Source organism: Microcebus murinus, chromosome 15, assembly GCF_040939455.1.
Source record: "Microcebus murinus isolate Inina chromosome 15, M.murinus_Inina_mat1.0, whole genome shotgun sequence".
Classification (NCBI taxonomy): Eukaryota; Metazoa; Chordata; class Mammalia; order Primates; family Cheirogaleidae; genus Microcebus; species Microcebus murinus.
Window position 1 is genome coordinate 61,946,021 of NC_134118.1, and position 20,753 is coordinate 61,966,773.

Sequence of the window (20,753 nt, forward strand, 5' to 3'; positions counted from 1 at the left end):
CCAGTCGCGGAGCTGCACCCACCTCTCTCCGGGTGTGCACAGCTCGGCAATGAAAGATGTGCACGCACAGCTTTTGGAATTCATAAAACACAGAGCAGTGTTCAAAAGAACTTGAGAGGAGATGCCGTTTGTGCATTATTTTGAATGTAACTTATTATAGAAATGGTGCCTAGGGAGGGCGCCTCGGGGACCGCGAGATCTGCAGTGGCGCAGCGCCCTCTAGTCCGGGCGCCCGGCACGGCGCGCTCCTCGCCGGGCTCCGCGCCGAGGCGAACTCGGACCTCCCGGGCGCTCCGGGCACGCGGGCGCGTGCTCACCCCGGCCTCAGCTGCCCCCCACCCCGGCCCATCCTCCGTACGACTGCCACTAGTCAGCTTGGGTGGACCGCATGCAGAGGCTGTGCTGCGGGGAAGCGTTTTGTTTTGGGAACCGTCCCCCTTCTCCCTAATTCCGGGAGCCTTTGGGGACAGGGTTTAGGGAGGGTCGATTAAAGGACAAATGTGGAACTTGAACCATATTCCTCTTTCATGTGAAAGTAATTCGATGGTAGCCAAAAAGGCATCCCTATTTCGTTCTGTTGGCGCCAAAGGATCAGTAAAATCGTGGCAGAGCCGCAGCCTGCAGTCTCTCCATCTCTGGCTCGCGGCGGTTCCTGTGGCGACGAAGTGCAACTTCTTCCAGGCAATTAGGTTTCCCAGTGAGCTTGGAAAATCGGGATTCCCACACATGTTTTAGTCCTAGTGAGCGTTATTATTTATTCATGAATGGTAATTTATTCGGAATTATTTTGTGCCACTTAAAAAAAATCCTGAGATTTTGTGTTACAGGAACGGTATCTTTGCACTTTTCGCTGTTCTTCCCTCCCCCTCTCGGCGCTGCGCCCGCCCCCTCGCTCCCGCGGACCGCCGGCATTCCGGCGCGGTGGGCTAGTGCCGGGAGAGAGCGGCCGGGGCGCAAATCCTGGGGAGCTCGCAGGTCAGGGCGCCCACTTCCGAGGTGTCCACGTAGGAAATCGACCTGTAACGCCAGGGGCCACCTGCGCAGTCATGGCCGTGGCCGAGCGAGCGTTTGGATGTTGGTGTTTATACTGCTGGATGTGTGCATTCGTGTGCATTGTAAGCAGCGAGTAGGGCAAACGGTGCTACCAACCCGCACACCCACTCTGCAGGCTTTATTTCGCTTCTCAGCCATAACCTTCTAGGCGCCTTTTTCTGTTCAATCACCGTCTTTAAGGTGACTCAGGAGGTGACTGCATTAACTTTGAACCATGCAATTCCTCTTAACACTAGACTGCCTCTCTGTTGCCCCGAAGCTCCCTGCACCTGGCCCGGGGAAATCGGATCTCTTTGTCCTCGCGGTGCTAGAGTGTGCGAGTGGCACAAACTTTCCGAGGGCATGTCCTCCTCCTGGGGGCCGCGTCCCAGCGCTGCGGGGCGCTCGGGCGCTGCGGGCCGCCGCGCAGGGCCAGGGTCTGGAGGCTCGCGGGCGCCCGGGATGGGAGCGCGGGCGCTGGACACAGGGAGTTCCCGGAGCCTGGGCTCGCCGTGCGCGGGCCCGTCGGGGCGGACTCGCGGCTGGGAACGCTCCCCGGGCGGCACCCTGCCTTCCGTCCCGCAGAGCGGGGCGCCGGGGCTCGCTCCCCGCGAGCCGGAGGTCGGGGTCTGGCCGTGCCTGCTCGGAGAGGTCGCGGGGGAAGCGTTTGCATCTTCCCGGGACTTGGTGTGGCCTGAAGGAGGGACTGCATTCCAGCCCGGCCGCATTCCTTCTTACAGGAACGGATTTTATCCCTCCAAGCAACTGCACACCCAGAACCGAGGCATTCAAATGCAGACCTAGAAATTCCCCGGAGGTTCTAGAAAATCTAAAGGGATGCGTGGGGAGCTTTTACATTAGGCCCCAGCTGACTTTGTTTTAAGCTAAGCTAGCGTTTCCCCCTTTACCAGCGGGGAAGATTCCTTATTCATTCCCTGCACCCGCGTCCGTGTGCTGGCCATAAGTAGCCTCGGCATTAGAACAAGCCCCAGACTGTTCCCCGGACTGTGGCAAGATGCCTCTGGGCGCTGGCTTGTCTCGTGCCCGCGCGGAGGCGGCTTCTGCGGGGAGAGGGGTCTCTCCGCCCGGGCCCGCGGGCGCCGGCTCCCGCCGCCGGGGAAAGTCGGCTCGAGTTTCCGCGCCCGAGAAACGAGCGCCGGCGCTGGCGGGCGTGGCCTCGGGCGGAGGGATCTCCTCCGCGCCGGGAGCGTGAGGCGCCCGTGCCGAGCGGAGCTTCCCGGGGAGCCGGGTGGCCGCGGGAGCGGGGCGCGCGGGCGGCCAGGCGGTGGGGCGGCGGGCGCCATGCGGACGTGCGGGTCCCGGGGAGCCCCCGGCGCAGCCGGCCCCGGCTCTGGGGCGCGCTGAGGTGACGGGATGAGCGCCTCGAGAGTGCAGCCGCTACTTAAGAGCAACTTTGCTGTAAGTTAGTTGGGACGGGAGGGCGAGCGGCGGGGCGCCGGAGCCGTCCGCGCGCGGGGGGCGTGCAGCTGGCTGCGGCGGGCGCCGCCCCCGGACCGGCCGGCTCGGGCCCCTCCTGCCCCGGGTGTTCGAAGGGCGGATGGGAGAAAGAGCCTCGCTGGAAGGTGGGAGCGACTTGACCTTTCCAGCGGGGGCATTTCGGTGCTGGGGCGGCGGGGCGGGCGCGGCGGCGAGGACCGGCGGGCGCCGCCGCGTGCGGCCCTGGGGCGGGCGCTGGGGATCCGCGCGGCCGCCGGGCTCCGGGCGCACCGAGCTCGGAACTGCCCGCGCGCCACTCGCTCTCTCCCGGAGAGCCGGCCTGCCCGCGGCGCCGCCGCTCTCGCTCCTGGGACGGTGTTCCCGGCGTGTGATATATTTGTGCGCAGTGTAGGTGCGATTAGGGAGAGCCGGGAGCCTGAAGGTGGGCTCTTTGAAATGGAGTCGCAGTTCCCTGGCATGTGTGGTGCAGTGCTGCGCTGAGATTGAAATGCCACTGGTTGAATGCAGTTTGAAAGGGTGCGATGGATAGACTTCCCGGGCTGAGCCTTTGCAGAATGTGCGGTTGTCAGTTGCTTCTGTCTTCTCCAGAAGAGAAACTTGTAAGTTTCTTTCTTTTTTCTTCTTCTTCTTTTTTTTTTAAGAGATTCTAGTTCTTCAGGGCTTTTTCTTACTTAGAAGGCATTCTCGTAGGGAGCCAACTTTCTGTTGTCTGTGAGTTTTTTTTTTGTTCCTACTGATGTGAATGGCAGGGCTTTAGAAACAAGGACGCAATTGTATGAATTAGGAAAGTAAACTCATAAATATTTTCTATGCAGTTAGGTTTTGTTTTTTTTTTGCTGCATGGGTCTGAACTATGCTTTCGTTAAGTGGCATGTGTTAAGCAATTCCCTGGTGCGTGGTAGAGGCGTGTTTTTTTAAAACTGGTTATTCACAGTGACTATTAGAATCAGGAAAGATTTAAAATTGCCTTCAGTTATTTCTTTTTCAGAAGATTATTAATGTTTCATGTATAGAGATGAATTCAGTAGTTTAAGAAGATTTCTGTGTGTGTTAAAACTAGTTAATGGTGATGTTTTCCACATTACTCTTAATGAGTTTGGTTATGTTACCCAAGACATCCAGTTGTTACAGGTACTCAGGAAAAGGTGTGTCTCCAGTTATATAGGTTAAATTCTGACATTTGACTTTGTGTTTGTGTCTTAGAAGGACAGCTCTGATTCCACAATTAGAATTTATCTCTTTCCTTGTTATGCATTTAAGCTTTAAGATATAAAAATACTTACAATACTGTACTTTTTTAAACAATTGGTAGAACTCTAAGTTATGCCAGACAAGGCATTTAACACGCTCAGTGTAAGGTTTGAATTGAATAAAGTTTGCATTTATATACCCATTTCTTGAAAAATGGACTTCATTTACGAAGGAAGTGAGGTTGAGAGGACTTCATGAAATCATTTTGGCCACTTGTATATTCGTTTGTATCTTTTAATTAGTCATTAGAAATATCCTTGTTGGGTTCTCAGCATGTTAGCAGATCATTTAAATCCAGGTTATGGGCAGAAAAATATTTAAAGATTGTGTGCAGACTAACACGTACTGTCACCATTCCCCTAATCCTCTGCCTCTCAGGTGTGTGTCTTTAGACGTAGGTCTGGTGCCACCTTTGGAGCAGACATTTCTATGAATGGTAGAAGTGGGCAGGATCTTCGAGATTATCTGTTATAACTCTCTACCACCACCTGTTTCCCACCCAAGTTTGGCTGATTTTATATAGAGTCAATAAACTGTGTCAATATAGACATTATTGTTGCATTAAATGCAGTCTTAGTGGCCTAATTTGTAGCCTAAAGGACCTGGTTTAATAGCAGGGAGACATAAGGCTAGATGTTCTGTTTAAATCTTTATGAGTTGGAATTTGCAGTAGTAAGTGTTCTTTTGACCAAATTATACAGATGACAAAGCCAAACTCTATCCTTTGGCCTCATATAATTGTTCAATTTGCAGGTGTTTATCCTTAAACATTAGAAAGGAGTCTTTGAAATGAGTGCTAATATGTCATTTAAGATCAGAAAGTTGCCATTTTGTCTCATATCTGAGAACTTTTTATTTCAAAAATATATGTGATCAAATGAGGAATTTGTATGTTTCACATTTTAAAGTTTTTAAAATCATCTTTTCCTGCAAGTCCCAGATTTAAATATATCACCCAAACTCTTGCTTAATTCGTTGTATATGTGGAGATAAGTCTGTGAAGTAATTAAATGTCTTCTATAAACTACTTAGGAAAATCAGTCATAATTTAATCTCTATCCTTCATAGAATGTTAAAGCATAGAGCTTCATACTAATCTGCAATACAGACACTCATCTGGCATCACCTAGAGCCAATTTTGAACCACTTTAAGGTGGATGGTAACCTCTTTCTGGGCAGCTGGAATTAGAGTCCTCCACAGGGCAGCCATTTGCAGTGTTGTTACTGGCCTTGGGGTTGTGCCTGGATTTTTTGTTGGTTTGAAAAGGTTGGATGTATTATTTTGTTGTGTTTTCCCCTCCCTATCTCCCCTACTTGCCTTCTGTTCTTATTTTTAATCCTCTCATGTGTCCATTTAACAGTCCAACATCTGTGTATCTCCTCCTTGCCAAACATTGGGCCAGATGCAGTATCTCCTGGTGACTAAGTCATGTTTCCTGTCCTCAAGGAGCTTACAGTGCAAAGAGGGAGAAGGACAAGTGAACAGTTACAGTGCAATGTGCTGAGAGGTCCAGTAGGGTTAAGGTAGTCTATCATAGCACCTCAGTGAGCTGGGGGATTTGCGGTTGGTGGATTTAGGGTAGGGTGAGTTCAGAGGAAAGAGCGAATCAGGAGGGAATAATTCAAGGAGAGGAGATAACATGTGCAAAGCAAATTATAGAACCATAATCTGGCTTGATTGCGGTATGAAGAATAAAGAGAAGCGTCTGGAGACCTAAGCATACTATGTTATCTTTGGGAAAAGGGTTTGTTGGTTTGTCATGCATGCTGCTATTTTCTTTTAGGGAGAATATAGACATTCATTCTATGACTGTGACTTCAATTGGCCTATAAACCAGGAAGGTTGATTTTTATGGGGCAGGGTTTAAAGGATAGAGGAGAAGAAGGAAATGTTGAAGAAAAATGTAAAAATAAGCTGTATGTGAGGAGTGGAGGGCAGTAAAAAATAAAATAGTAATGTTTGCATTGTCTTTCAGAAGGGAAGATCTAGAGCCTGACCAGCAGGTGGTGTGACTGACTTAAGACAGCTTGGTTGCTAGACTTGCAAGCCTGTAGGAAATATATACTTTTTGGGTTTGAAATAGGAAGTAATATTGGGAAATTAGATTAGGGAGAGAGGTAGAAGTCAGATTATCAAAGATCTTTAATACAAGATTAAGAAAAATATACATACTCAGCAGACAAAGGGGAAATTGTGAATATTTTCAAACTAGGGAATAATGTCACAAAAACATTTGAATAGGCGAAATAGAATGGGGTCCAGAAAAAAGAAATTGGAATACTATGCCTGAACAAATACACATATGAACTAGGTGGTAGCAGAAATGGAAAAGGAATCATTTTGGGAAATTGAGAATAAAATGTCAAGTCTAGATAACTTTTGAGAAATGAAGGTTTGGCAGGTATTAATAAAAATCATGGAAATCCTGCATTTAAGAGAGAAATGGAGTCCAAAGGATGAAGCAACTTCCTTGAATTCACACAGTTGAATAGTGACAGAGCTGGGGCTAGATCCCAGATTTTATGATTCTTATCTCCTTCTTTTTTGTTTCTTAGTTTGCAAAACTTGGGTGATTTGGGAAGTGGTGAAACTTCACTGAAATTGGAAAATACACTGGAACAGGTGTTATTTTGCAGTGGGGAATGGATGAAGAGTAATCAGTTGTCCCTTGGTATCTGAGGGGCTTGGTTCCAGGACTCCCTATGATATCAAAGTCAAGGATGCTCAAGTCCCTCATTTGCAATGGAGTAGTATTTGCATGTAACCTACCCACACATCTTCCCATATATTTTAAATCACCTCTAGATTACTTACACTACTTACTATAATGTAAATGCTATGTAAATAGTTGTTATACTGCATTTTTTTAAAAAATGTTTTAAGTTGTGTGTGTTTTGTTTTTTTTTTATCCTTAGTTGGTTGAATCCATGGATATGAACACAGAGGTACAGAGGGCCGACTGTATAGCTTAGGTCTGATGGTATTTCAGGGGGAGTGTTCAAGGCACTTGAGAGATGTTAGGCTGGAGTTTGGGATTTGACAGTAATCCTTCATGATTGAGGCAGAGTGGATGAGATCTTTAAGTAATAAATGCACGTGTAGAAAGAGTTGGGAGACAGGTTTGTAATGCCAGGCTTCAAGGTGGAAGAGTCAGTGTGGAATATAACAAAGTATTGAAGGGAATCAGGAAAATGTCCTGTTATTCATTTTTTGCGTGTTTATGGATTGCCTCTGTTTTTAGGCAGTCTGTGCCCATATGAAGGACACTAGGGTGTTGGAGAGGGGAGTGAGTAGTGTCAAATATGACATTTAAGTCAAGGAGGATGAGCACTGAGAAAAGGTCACTTGACATTAGCTTGTGATGCCAGAGGAAGCTGTCTGTGCTGCCAGGAAGGAGCTCCAGGGCCCGTGTGCAGCAGGCCCTAGAGGAGAGGGAGTTCTGAGGAGGTCGGCGTGGTGCTGAGAAACTACTCTTTTTGAGTTTTTTGTCAGCGTAGGAAAGAAAGAGATAGCGTGTTCATTTGAAGGGAGCGAAGGTTTTAGTGAAGTTTGTTTTCAAGTAGGAAGGACCCTGTGTGTGGAGACTCAGCAGAGGGGGTTGGTAATGAAGGGGTGTGGAGGATGTTAGGCTGGGAGAGAGAATTCCGGAGAGAAGAGCCATAGATGGGGCAGGATGTTACGGCATCAGGAGTGTCTTTATTTGTAGCTAGGATGGGTGGTGTCTCTTCTGAGGTGTGAACAGGTGAAGAGAACATTTTTAAGGAGAGGAGAGAAGATGAGGGACTTTCTCCCTGAGGACTTCCGTTTTCTTACTGTACAGGGCACATTCCCTTCCTGATCCGTCGTTCAGTGGAGTGCCTGTATGTGTACCTAACTACACAGGGAACGCAATTTGATTCATAATGAAACCTTACTAATTTGAGAGTAGAAGAAGTGGCCAGTGTTAATTATCAGCTGCCCTGCCAAAACACCACTTAAATTATTTCTGTGTGCAGAGAAAAATACATTAGGTGAGATGATCCTAAATCACAAGAGTTAAATGGTCTGTTTATGGAGCGTCTCTTGGGGCAAAGTTTGTCCTGGAATGTGGAGGAGGAGAAAGTGGCTGGGGGATAAGTAATTTAGAAGGGTTCTGTCTCTGTAAAGAGAAGGGAAAGGAAGAATAGCACAAGAATGCCTGTCCAGCCAGGAATAGACATGCAGACCTTGTTCCCCTGTCTTGTCTTTTAGGTCCCAGCAGCACAGGACAACTAGAAGCTGCCATCTCCATAATGCCTACAGACATGTTTTATAGGTTCATGTAAATTAGTAGATTTTATAGAGAGGCTATTTAAAAATTAGGACATCCGTTTAACTTCCTCAAGGCTGAGAACACTTTTAAGAATTTATTTTGGATTGATTAAATCATGTCAGTGCTGAAGTTTTAAGTTCTGAAAAAGTCAGATTTGTAAGTTCTGCACTGTCACTATCAGTAAAGACCATTCCTGGAGTTAAATTGGAATCAATTGTTGATCATGTGAAGGCTCTATTTAAATTAAGTCTTGCTGGAGTTGTCAGACTTACAGCTGCTCTAATCAAAACTAACAACGTCTGCATGGGGTTACCAGAAGTAATTAAGTGATCTATACCAAGCCTAAGGCTGAAGCTCAGTTTCTAGGCTTCATAGTAGCCCCACCATTTATACTGAAAATTGTATTAAGATGGGTTAAAAAGAATTAGTATGCACCCAAAAAATAAATGGGATCTACTCACTGGTTTTCCAGTGTCAAAATGAAATCTCTTTTAAAAGTATTGTCCATAGCTGGGCGTGGTGGCTCACGCCTGTAATCCTAGCTCTCTGGGAGGCTGAGGCAGGTGGATCGTTTGAGTTCAGGAGTTCGAAACCAGCCTGAGCATGAGTGAGACCCTGTCTCTACTATAAATAGAAAGAAATTAATTGGCCAACTAATATACATAGAAAAAATTAGCCAGGCATGGTGGCACATGCCTGTAGTCCCAGCTACTTGGGAGGCTGAGGCAGGAGGATCGCTTGAGCCCAGGAGTTTGAGGTTGCTGTGAGCTAGGCTGACGCCACGGCACTCACTCTAGCCTGGGCAACAAAGTAAGACTCTGTCTCAAAAAAAAAAAAATGTATTGTCCATGGCTATTGTAATTACTAAAAAATGGAGTTTGGGGTTGGTTTTTTTTTTTTTTTTTGTATCTGGAAGCTGTAAATTGATTATAGCTTAGTAAAAACAGGCTTTCTTTTTTTTTTTTCTTTTTTTGGATAGCTAAAAAGTAAAAATAAAAACAGGCTTTCTTAGTAAGATACAGTAATTTTTTTTGCTCTTAGTGATTTTAGAAATTATTAAACATTTAATACATAACACTTTTTAAAAACAAGAATCATTGACATTTCATATTCTCTCTTTTTGACAACTTCGTGACATTGCTTTGAAAATGTCCTCGTAATTTAGAGATCTGTAAAAATACTTTCACAGTGTGACACTAAACTGAACGTTAAGCTCTAAATTTCAATAACAAGTTAAATTTTAGTGATGGTGTCACCACTGTTGATAGAAAATGAGAGTGTGGGGAGAGCTCAACAGGGAGGACATAAAGTTCTTAACTTTAATGTCTTTGTATATTTTTATCAATATGTGGAATGAAAAGTTTAGTACTGTTTTCCTATTATGTAGAGGACTAGAATGACTTCTTGTGCATGTAAGAATTGTGACCTCTCAGTAATAAATAATACAACCTTTAACAGATTTTATGCATTGGATAATGCTGTGTGCTACCTCATGTCCTGTTTCTGCAGCGTATGAAATACCTCTAAAACCTAAGCTTGAGGTCTTAATCCTTGAATATATGCAGTTATGTTCTCAGCACAGGAGAATGTGCCTAGTAATTGAGTGAAGCATTTGACATGACTGTCTCCCTAATGAAGAAATATGAGGATATTAATATCTGAATTTTACTAGAAAAATCATTTTTCTCCTGTATTTATGGATTTTCAGAAATCTATGCTAAAGATATTTAAGCTCTGGACCTAGAGTTCTTTTCCCTAAAGATCGAACTAAGTAACACTCTTTGTTTTCGATTTCAAAAACACATTTTAGAAATCCTAAATTATTCTGAGTTCAAATAGTGTGATCACCTTCTAAATATCAAAATGTAGCCCTTGGCTAAGATGGTCTTTGGAGTTTAGTTTTCATAAACGTGAAATCTAGGTGGTAATGTCCTTTTTAAACGAAATGGTGTCAGTATCCTTTCTCCCATTCAGCCTTACTGGTTTGCATAGAGTCATGGCCATCGTTTTGATCAGGGCATTTTATAGTGAAACTTGAGTTCATGGCTCTTGCTTATATTACTGTAGGGTTAAAAATATCTCCTCCCAAATATACTTTTTTCCTGATCAAGATAATTGCATTTAATGATTTATTCTAGTTACATTGGCATTCTGTTAGTCAAGTTTGCAGAGTAAATTCAGGGTTGTAATAGGTTTCTGTTATAAATGTGGTCCAGAAAGTTTATTCCAGCTGTGCTGTGTCCTGTGAGAACTCTGGTGGGTTGTGGCAGGGCCTGTGGTCAGACTGAGTGGCTGGGAAGGTATGGGGAGAGGACAGCCATAGCGCTTTGATATGTTGGGCATTTTCCTTAGCCCCCAGGGGTTATGGCAGGTGCCTTTCATCAGTGATGATGAGAGCAGCATGGTGCCAGCCAGAATTCATGGGTCATTTCTAAGTTCTAATGTTAGGCCTACACGCACAAAAGATTGATTTACTCATTTTTTCATATGGTACCACTCATGGTTCCCTTACCTACTTTACTGGCTACTCTGTCTCCTTTGTCAGTTCCTCCTCCACTTCTGCCCTTCATTTCAGGTCTTAGGGAGCAACAGTGTTCTTGGTTTTCTTTTCTTCTCTGTGCTTGCTTCCTTGATGATCTCATTCAGTTTCGTGATTTTTAATAGAGTGTTGCATGTTCTGACAGCTCTCAAATTTGTATCTCCAGGCTGGACCTCTCTTGCACATCTGACTGCCCACTCAAAAGCTTTCCTTGGGTAACCAATGGGCATTTCCAGTTTATCTTGTTAAAACTGAACTGCTGATCTGACTCCTAAAAACCTATATTCCTCTCTCAGTCTTCCCTCTCAGTCCCTAGCCACTTGTTCTCTTTGCTTGGAACCCCTTCTTCGATTCTGCTCTCTCTTTCCCTCCCTGTTGCCCTTCCAATGCATCAGCAAATGGCTGAAATAGATGCAGAGTTTGACCACTTCTCCCACCTCTACCATTTCCATCTTTAGGCCAATCCACTGTCTCTCCTGTACTATTTTATAGTAGCCTCTAACTGGTCAGGTCTCCCTCCAGCTTTTACTCTTGCATTTCTCAACACCAGATATCAGTGACCCTTTTTCACTCCAGGTTAAATCGTGTCATTCCTCTTCAAAATCCTCTAGTGGTTTCTCATTGGTTTGTAGTAAACTCCAAAGTCTCAAAATCAGCCTGCATTTATGAGTCCATACTGATCTTTAAAAAAAATGATTGGATACATATATAAATGGGGGAGAATAGACAAATCAACATTATGGAAGAATTTAAATGATTTGGGTAGCATAACTCTCTACCCCTTAAGTGTGGGCTGCATGTAGTGACTTCCGTGCAGAGAGTACGGAAAGGGGGTGAAGGGCAGGGAAGAGAAGCAACATTGCTGTGGAGAAACCTGTCAGACTCTGTCTCCATCCTGAGAACAAGGTCCATATCAACATAGATAAGTCATGTGATGAAAATGACACTTCATCTCTGTGGTATTCCTCCCCCAAACACAGCCCCAGCCTAATCCTAAGAAAAACATCAAATTCCAAATGAGGAACATTTTGCCTGAAAGGCATTCTACAAAATACCTGACTAGTACTTCTCAGAACTGTCAAGGTCATTAAAAACAAGGAAAGTCTGAGAAACTTACCTTCTGAATGAACCTAAGGAGACATGACAACCAAATGAAATGTGTGCCTTGGATGATCCTGAGACAGAAAAACAATCTTAGGTAAAATCTAAGGGGAGCTGAGTAAAGTATGAAGTTTACTTAATAATGATGTATCAATATTGGTTCATTAGGCGTGACAAATATACCATACTTATGTGAGATGTTAACCATGGGCAAGACTGTCTTTATGGCTTTTCTGCAAATCTAAAAGCATTGTAGAATTTTTTAAAAAATTCTTTTATAAAAAAGAACTCCCTTCATGATGTGTTCTGTCCCCTCTACTGTGCTTCAGCCACACGGTCTCTTTCTTGTTTCTCTAACCTGGTGTTTCTCTTCTGGGGGGTGACTTTGAGCCCTGGAGCACAGTTGGCAATGTGTGAAGACATTTTTAGTTGTCACAGTTGGGGAGGATGGGGAATGCTACAGGCTTTTAATGGGTGCAGACCAGGAATAATGCTGAATATCGTACAGTGTCCCAGAGAATCTGAGAGTTATCCACCCAAAATGTCAGTAGTGCCGAAGTGAGAAACCTCAGCACTTTTGAATTAGGGTTCTTTCTCCTTCAGGTTCCTGTCCACAGTCTCTCTTGTGCTTTTGTTTTTTATCATTAGCACTTAATCATCAGCATCTGATGTACTCTGTGTACTTGTTTGTCTCTCACCAGGAAATGTGTCCTCCCATCAGGACTTGTTGGCAGTTTGGTTCACTTTGGAACCACTAGCATCTAGAACTGCACCTGGTACGTAGTAGGTGCTCATTAAATATTTGCTGAAGAAATTAAATAATGAAGACGATGGTTTATCCACGCCTTCTCTCCTTTTTAAAACAAACATAAATGGGATCAGCTTAGTTTTTCCGGTTAATATATCTGAACATCTTTATATATCCATGTAGAGCATTACATTATTCTTTTTAATGTCTGCATAATATCTTATATTTAGAATTAAGCAAAAATACTTTTAAGTGCTTGCAATATAATCCTGGTATAATCCTTTATTGTAAAGTGGGTTAACAATAATAATGTTTCCTAAGCCATAATATATCTCCTAAAACAGAAGACAGTGTTTGTTGAACATCTTTTTAGTTGTTCTTCAAAACTTTTTTTTGTATGTTAGTTTTATTTCTAGTTTATAAGTGCATTGGGATTGAGATCTGTGTCTTTTATAGTCTTTAACTCCAGTCAAGGTGCTGTCTGATAGCAGGTCCTCAGTACCTACTAGGTTGAATTATATTGAACTTTTCTCTTGTTTTGATAAAATTACTAGATCATTTCATCCTATTCAAATTTCCCTAAGTATTAGAACTGTTGACCACATTGAGATATTTAAAGAGATAGTTGGGGGGAGAATATTCTTTCCTTATTTTGGTTAAATGATAATTGTTCTCCTAGAGGCCAAAAATCTGTCTAATCTCCTGGCTTTATCTGCAGAGTTGAAGGCATGATAGCTAAAAACAAGTTAGGGTGCTCAACTTGTACATGATTCAACATCAATTAAGTTTCTAATTGCTTAAAGTATATCAGGTCTTTTATTTTCCCCCCTAAGGAAATGACTGATGGGGCAAAGTTGGCAGTAGCTAAGATTCTGTAAATTGATGTCGCCATACTAATTTCAATTGGGCTGTCCAACCAGCCCTCCAGTCTGCTGTTCTTTTCACCTCTGGTAGCAATCACATTCTGTGAATATTAATTTGAGAAATACTTTGCAAGATTACAGTGCTGTCTCTTGCTGACATTGCTGTCCCTTACTGACAGTGCTGGGGGATTTCTGAAGCTATACTGATTTACAGGATGAATTTGTTGGCATAAGGGAACAGTTGATCTGAAAATAACTGTCCTGGCCAGACCTCTACCCAGTGGACTTCGCCCAGCTTCTCATTTGTGAAAGCACCCCTTTCTTCATTTCTTTAATTTTCCTCTTTCCTTCCCAAGTTACCTTCTAACTCTCCTGCAGGGTCTGCCCCTTACCCCATTGATTCGAGCCTGTGAGTGTGTTAGCTTAGATCAGGCATCCTCAAACTATGGCCCTCGGGCCACATGCGGGTGTTTTTGCCCGTTTGTTTATTTTTACTTCGAAATAAGATATGTGCAGTGTGCATAGGAATTTGTTCATAGTTTTTTTTAAACTATAGTCTGGCCCTCCAGCGGTCTGAGGGACAGTGAACTGGCCCCCTGTTTAAAAAGTTTGAGGACCCCTGGCTTAGATGATTTAGCTTTTGTGTGTGTGCCTTGCCTTCTGATGGAGGGCCCCTGGATAACAGGTTGTTCAGTGCCCTGAAGATAGTAGACACTCCTGACAACTGGTTGTTGACAGCCGTGGTGATAAAACATAGATGTAGTTGGTGAGATTTACTCCACTGACTTGGGGAGTAAAATCTCTGTTTAACATCAAGCTGCTGAATTCTAGGGTGTTTTTGTAAGCTGCCTTTTTTTTTTATGTTAGCATTATCAAACTGATGCTATAATTATTTTAATACCTTTAAATAGTTATATAGAGCTAAATGAGACAGTAAACCCTTATATAAGGAGTGAGCTCATTCATTCTTATAAAGAAATGATATAATTTCAGGATGAATTTTGAAATGAGATAAGGTACCATTATGGGAGGTCATATAAAACCACTGTTGGGGTTTTTTTCCCCCATAAATGAGTTGTTGAAAGCCTTGTATGCTCACAATACTGTTCTAGCAAGAAGATTGCAAGCTTTAGAGCATTTAATTAGTTGTATGTAGTAAATGTAAACAATAATCATTACCTTTTAAGCATTTGGTTGTATTTATTTTAAAGATTTAAGTATAATAATACAATTTAGTTGTTACAGTTAGTAATCTTTCATTTGATGTTCATTATGATTTGGGTCATTCAAATATGCAAAAAAAATATTTTTGTTAAATTTAGTAACACTAAGGCTGGGTGTGTGGTGGTTCATGCCTGTAATCCTAGCACTCTGAGAGGCCGAGGTGGGAGGATCACTTGAGTTCAGGGGTTCAAGACCAGCCTGAGCAAGAGTGAGACCCCGTCTCTACTAAAAATAGAAAAAATTAGCTGGGTGTGGTGGCACATGCACGTAGTCCCAGCTAGTTGGGAGGCTGAGGTAGGAGGATCCCTTGAGCCCACAGGTTTGAGGTCGCTGTGGGCTAGGCTGACACCTTGGTCCTCTAACCTGGGCAACAGAACGAGACTCTGTCTCAAAAACAAAAACAAACAAACAAAAAATTTAGTAATGCTAGACATGTTCGGAGAGTGTTGATACTTATATTGGAAAATGGGGGGGTGGAAATCCGAAACCATTGCATTTATTCATACTCCATATAGATGGAAAATACACTATTAAAATATAAGGGTTTAAAACAACTTATACTTTTTTGCTTGTTTTATCTTCCAGAAGTAATGCTTCTTATTTTTTTTTTCTGTTTCAGGTTCCCGAGAGTAAAGCAATGGGGAGCCATTTGGCCTTGCTTCTGCTTTTGCTCCTCCTCCTCCAACATTTTGGAGATGGTGATGGAAGCCAAAGATTTGAAGAGACTCCTCTACAGTTTACACACTTGCAGTACAATGTCACTGTGCACGAAAACTCTGCAGCCAAAACTTACGTTGGGCATCCTGTAAAGATGGGTATCTACATCACCAATCCGTTGTGGGAATTAAGGTACAAAATTGTCTCAGGAGACAATGAAAACCTGTTCAAAGCTGAAGAGTACATTCTTGGGGACTTTTGCTTTCTAAGAATAAGGACCAAAGGAGGAAATACAGCTATTCTTAATAGAGAGGTGAAAGACCATTACACATTGGTAGTGAAAGCAGTTGAAAAAAATACTAATGCTGAAGCCCGAACAAAGGTCAGGGTGCAAGTGCTGGATACAAATGACTTGAGACCATTATTCTCACCCACCTCGTACAGTGTTTCTTTACCCGAGAACACGGCCATAAGGACCAGTATTGCAAGAGTCAGCGCCACAGATGCAGACATAGGAACCAATGGAGAATTTTACTACAGTTTTAAAGACCGAACAGATATGTTTGCTATTCATCCAACCAGTGGTGTGGTAGTTTTAACTGGTAAACTTGACTACATAGAGACCAATCTCTATGAGATGGAAATCCTTGCTGTGGACCGTGGAATGAAATTGTACGGTAGCAGTGGTATCAGCAGCATGGCCAAGCTGACAGTCCATGTAGAACAGGCCAATGAGTGTGCTCCTGTGATAACAGCAGTGACATTATCACCGTCAGAACTGGACAAGGACCCGACTTATGCCATTGTGACAGTGGATGACTGTGACCAGGGTGCCAATGGGGAAATAGCTTCTTTAAGCATTGTGGCAGGTGACCTTCTTCAGCAGTTTAGAACAGTGAGGTCCTTCCCAGGGAGTAAAGAATATAAAGTCAAAGCCATTGGTGGCATTGATTGGGACAGTCATCCTTTTGGCTACAATCTGACACTACAGGCTAAGGATAAAGGAACTCCTCCCCAGTTCTCTTCAGTAAAAGTAATTCATGTGACCTCTCCGAAGTTCAAAGCTGGGCCAGTCAAGTTTGAAAAGGATGTTTACAGAGCTGAAATAAGTGAATTTGCTCCTCCCAACACACCTGTGGTCATGGTAAAAGCCATTCCTAGTTATTCCCACTTGAGGTATGTTTTCAAAAGTACACCTGGAAAAGCTAAATTCAGTTTAAATTACAACACAGGGCTCATTTCCATTTTAGAACCAATTAAAAGACAGCAGGCATCCCATTTTGAACTTGAAGTAACGACGAGTGACAGAAAAGCCTCTACCAAGGTCTTGGTTAAAATCTTAGGTGCAAATAGCAATCCCCCTGAATTTTCCCAGACAGCGTACAAAGCCTCCTTTGATGAGAATGTGCCCGTTGGTACTACTGTCATGAGCGTGAGTGCTGTAGACCCCGATGAGGGTGAGAATGGGTACGTGACATACAGTATTGCAAATTTAAATCATGTGCCATTTGTGATTGACCATTTCACTGGTGCTGTGAGTACTTCAGAAAACTTGGACTACGAATTGATGCCACGGGTTTATACTCTAAGGATTCGAGCATCAGACTGGGGCTTGCCTTACCGCCGGGAAGTTGAAGTCCTCGCTACAATTACTCTCAATAACTTGAATGACAACACACCCTTGTTTGAGAAGATAAATTGTGAAGGAACAATTCCCAGGGATCTAGGTGTGGGAGAGCAGATAACTACTGTTTCTGCCATTGATGCTGATGAACTTCAGTTGGTGAGATATCAGATTGAAGCTGGAAATGAGTTAGATTTGTTTAGCTTAAACCCTAACTCTGGAGTGTTGTCACTGAAGCAGTCGCTAATGGATGGCTTAGGCTCAAAGGTGTCTTTTCACAGTCTGAGAATTACAGCTACCGATGGAGAAAACTTTGCCACACCATTATATATCAACATAACCGTGGCTGCCAGTCGCAAGTTGGTCAACTTGCAATGTGAGGAGACCGGTGTTGCCAAAATGCTGGCAGAGAAACTCCTGCAGGCAAATAAATTACACAGTCAGGGGGAAGTTGAGGATATTTTCTTTGATTCTCACTCTGTCAATGCTCATGCACCACAGTTTAGAAGTACTCTTCCGACTGGTATTGAGGTAAAGGAAAACCATCCTGTGGGTTCCAGTATAATTTTCATGAATGCTACTGACCTTGACACTGGCTTCAATGGAAAACTGGTCTATGCTATTTCTGGAGGAAATGAGGATAGTTGCTTCATGATTGACATGGAAACAGGAATGCTAAAAATTTTATCTCCACTTGACCGTGAGACAACAGACAAATACACCCTGAATATTACTGTATATGACCTTGGAATGCCCCAGAAGGCCACTTGGCAACTTCTAGATGTTGTGGTCCTGGATGCCAATGATAACCCACCTGAGTTTTTACAGGAGAGCTATTTTGTTGAAGTGAGTGAAGACAAGGAGATAAATAGTGAAATCATCCAGGTTGAAGCTACAGATAAAGATCTAGGGCCCAATGGACATGTGAGATACTCCATCCTTACAGACACAGATAAATTTTCAATTGACAGTGTGACTGGTGTTGTTAAGATTATACACCCTCTGGATCGTGAAGTACACCGTGTGCACTACTTAAAGATTGAAGCCAGGGACCAAGCCAGAGAAGAGCCCCCGTTGTTTTCTACTGTACTTTTGAAAGTATCGCTAGAAGATGTTAATGACAACCCACCTAAGTTTATTCCACCTAATTACCGTGTGAAAGTTCGAGAGGATCTTCCAGAAGGAACCATAATCATGTGGTTAGAGGCCCATGACCCTGATTTAGGTCAGTCTAGTCAGGTGAGGTACAGTCTTATGGACCATGGAGAAGGACACTTCGATGTGGATAAGCTCAGTGGAGCCATTAGAATTGTACAGCAGTTGGACTTTGAGAAGAAGCAGGTGTATAATCTCACTGTGAGGGCCAAAGACAAAGGGAAGCCAATTTCTCTGTCTTCTACTTGCTATGTTGAAGTTGAGGTAATTGACGTGAATGAGAACTTACACCCACCGGTGTTTTCCAGCTTTGTGGAAAAGGGTGTAGTGAAAGAAGATGTCCCTCTCGGATCATCAGTCATGGCAGTATCAGCCCATGACGAGGACACAGGAAGAGATGGGGAGATCCGATATTCCATTAGAGATGGTTCTGGTGTTGGTGTTTTCAAGATAGATGAAGAAACAGGTAAATATGTTTTTATTGCTCTAGTTTGATACCTCCTTCCATTTTTTTCATGTCTGGCCTGTGACCCTTGCTTCATAGTTCTCAGTCGATCTTTATTAGGGCTTAGTATATAGAAGTGTGCACATGAGGAAGTGCTTGTATAGATACATGTTTTTTTTGTCCAGTTGCTATACGTAAATGTGTTTATGTAGGGTAAACCATGAAGATGGAACCAAAGGAGCCTGAATGATTAAGTGGGCATAAAATAGGTAAAAGAACAGGGGGAAATTGAAATTGTTACCAATGGTACTGATCTCTGAGTTTGTCCTCTGTATCTATCAGAGGCATCATTGTGGTTTTGTTCTCACTTTGAGAAGCCCTGACATGTTTTTTCAAGCTAATATATTTGTAGACTCATACTTAGAACTACCACCATTACCATTGGCATGCTGTTTAGAGGTTATTGCACACCTGCAGGATTACACAGAGAGCATCATGTGCTAACACTTCTATAATGTGATCTACTTTACTTAGTACCTCCTCTAGGTTTTGTTTGCCAGGCAGGTGTAGGATAGTTAAATGCTGAACTGAAAAGACCTGACTTGGAATCCTGCCTCCTTCATTTGCTAATTTATGATCTTGGATAAGTGAATGGCTTCTTATAACTTTTTTCATCTACATTATGGGACATTCAAAGTTACTGCAAGATTTATCTGAGCATAGGCTGGGTGCAGTGTCTCACACCTATAATCTTAGCACTCTGGGAGGCCCAGGTGGGAGGATTGCTTGAGCTCAGGAGTTCAATAGCAGCCTGAGCAAGAGTGAAACTCTTGTCTCTACTAAAAAAAAAAAAAAGTAGAAAAAAAATTAGCCAAGCAACTAAAAATAGAAAAAATTAGCCAGGCATGGTGTTGAGCACCTGTAGTCCCAAGCTGTTTGGGAGGCTGAGGTAGGAGGATTACTTGAGCCCAGGAGTTTGAGGTTGCTGTGTGCTAGGCTGACACCAGGGCACTCTAGCCCAAGCAACAGAGCGAGACTGTATCTCAATAAAAAAAAAAAAAAAATTATGTGAGGATTAAGTGAAAAAGCACAGGAAAGTTCTTAGCATGTGTTTAGTTTAATATCTTATGGAAATGGTAGAGTGCTCTGTTATTATATTCTTGCGCCTAGACTACAGTTCTAAAGCCAGGACCTCCAGGATAGCTGATTCGTGCTAGAGTGTTCATTGCTTTGCACTTGGCAAATACCCTACTTCTCCCTGCACGGAGATTGTAGTGAGGTGTCAGTCTCCTGTATGGAGTATGAGCCTTCAATAGCAGGCTTGCATTTTCTGTCTTCAGCACCCAGCAAAAAGTGCCTGGGATTCAACAAATATTAAAAGAATAAATTACTAAATTAATGAATTTTGGCTTTGAATGTCTTACCCTCTGGGAATGATAGTGGAAATAGAAAGAAACTGGGTAATCACAGCACTCATCAGTAATAGATGGGGCTCAGTTTATTAATCTCATCGACGTTTACTTTCTAAATCTGAAAGGAACCTTTTTTATTGCATTAAAACTTTATAGCACAAAAAGCCCCCAAATTTTTAACACCTACCCCAGTGCCTACGCCCACATTTAGTAAGTGCATAGAATGTGAAAAATATAACTGTTATCTTAGAAATAAGTTATTTTGGAGGATGTGGTATTTTTGCTGTGCCTTTGTCAATTCATTGGATTCTTTTTCTAATGGATTATATGCCACTAGCATGTGTTAGATATATTATATCCACAGATTATATGTCACTCATCTAAAATACCCATAATTACTTTAATTCAAGAAAAAAATAGCATAATCAACAGCATTTGATAACCATTCATACGAAGAGTAGAAAGCCTTTATCATACTGTCTGATATAAATTAGAATTTTCAGATACAGTGTCAACGTAGAAAAATACACAAAAGTTGGTAGCTGAAGCTGGAACTATGATGTGTTTTTGTAACATTTTCTAAGAACTGTCATTCCTGCTTTTTATTTCTTTCCAAAACGGCTTTCAAAAGTCTATAAGGAACTATAACAAGTTAAAGTCGAGACAGAAAATAGAACCACATCTTAATTTACATTCTCTTCATGACTTAAATTACATGAACACTGCCTTTTGGGGTTTTTCTTTCAAGTGAAGAGTATTTTTATTGTTGCTTTTTAAAGAATCATTTGGAAACTAGTATTTTTCACCTATAAATTTAAGAAATTGGGATATTTTTATTACCAGGGTTCTAAAAAGGAAACAACCAACCAGACAAGGTGGTGTCCTGAAATAGATGTGTGGTGGCTTTGGGAGCTGCAGGGCAGTGCCAGACTTCTCCGGTGGTAATTTAGTG

At 42.9% G+C, this 20,753-nt stretch overlaps 1 protein-coding gene across 9 annotated transcripts in view; it reads left to right on the plus strand.

Annotated features, from left to right (window-relative positions):
- The window catches only part of FAT1 (FAT atypical cadherin 1), a 122,000-nt gene that overhangs the window by 517 nt on the left and 100,730 nt on the right, over positions 1 to 20,753 (plus strand). For 6 of the 9 annotated variants that reach the window (XR_012923260.1, XR_012923259.1, XM_076010646.1 and 3 more), the window contains exons 1-2: positions 2,304 to 2,451; positions 15,128 to 18,410. Coding sequence is in view for 7 of the 9 variants with exons in the window: in XM_076010646.1 (XP_075866761.1) it covers positions 2,407 to 2,451; positions 15,128 to 18,410 (3,328 nt within the window). In the remaining 2 variants the exon portion in view is untranslated. Of the gene's footprint in view, positions 1 to 2,303; positions 2,452 to 15,127; positions 18,411 to 20,753 lie in introns of those variants that run through there. The other 3 variants (XM_076010648.1, XM_076010651.1, XM_076010652.1) reach the window with 1 other exon arrangement.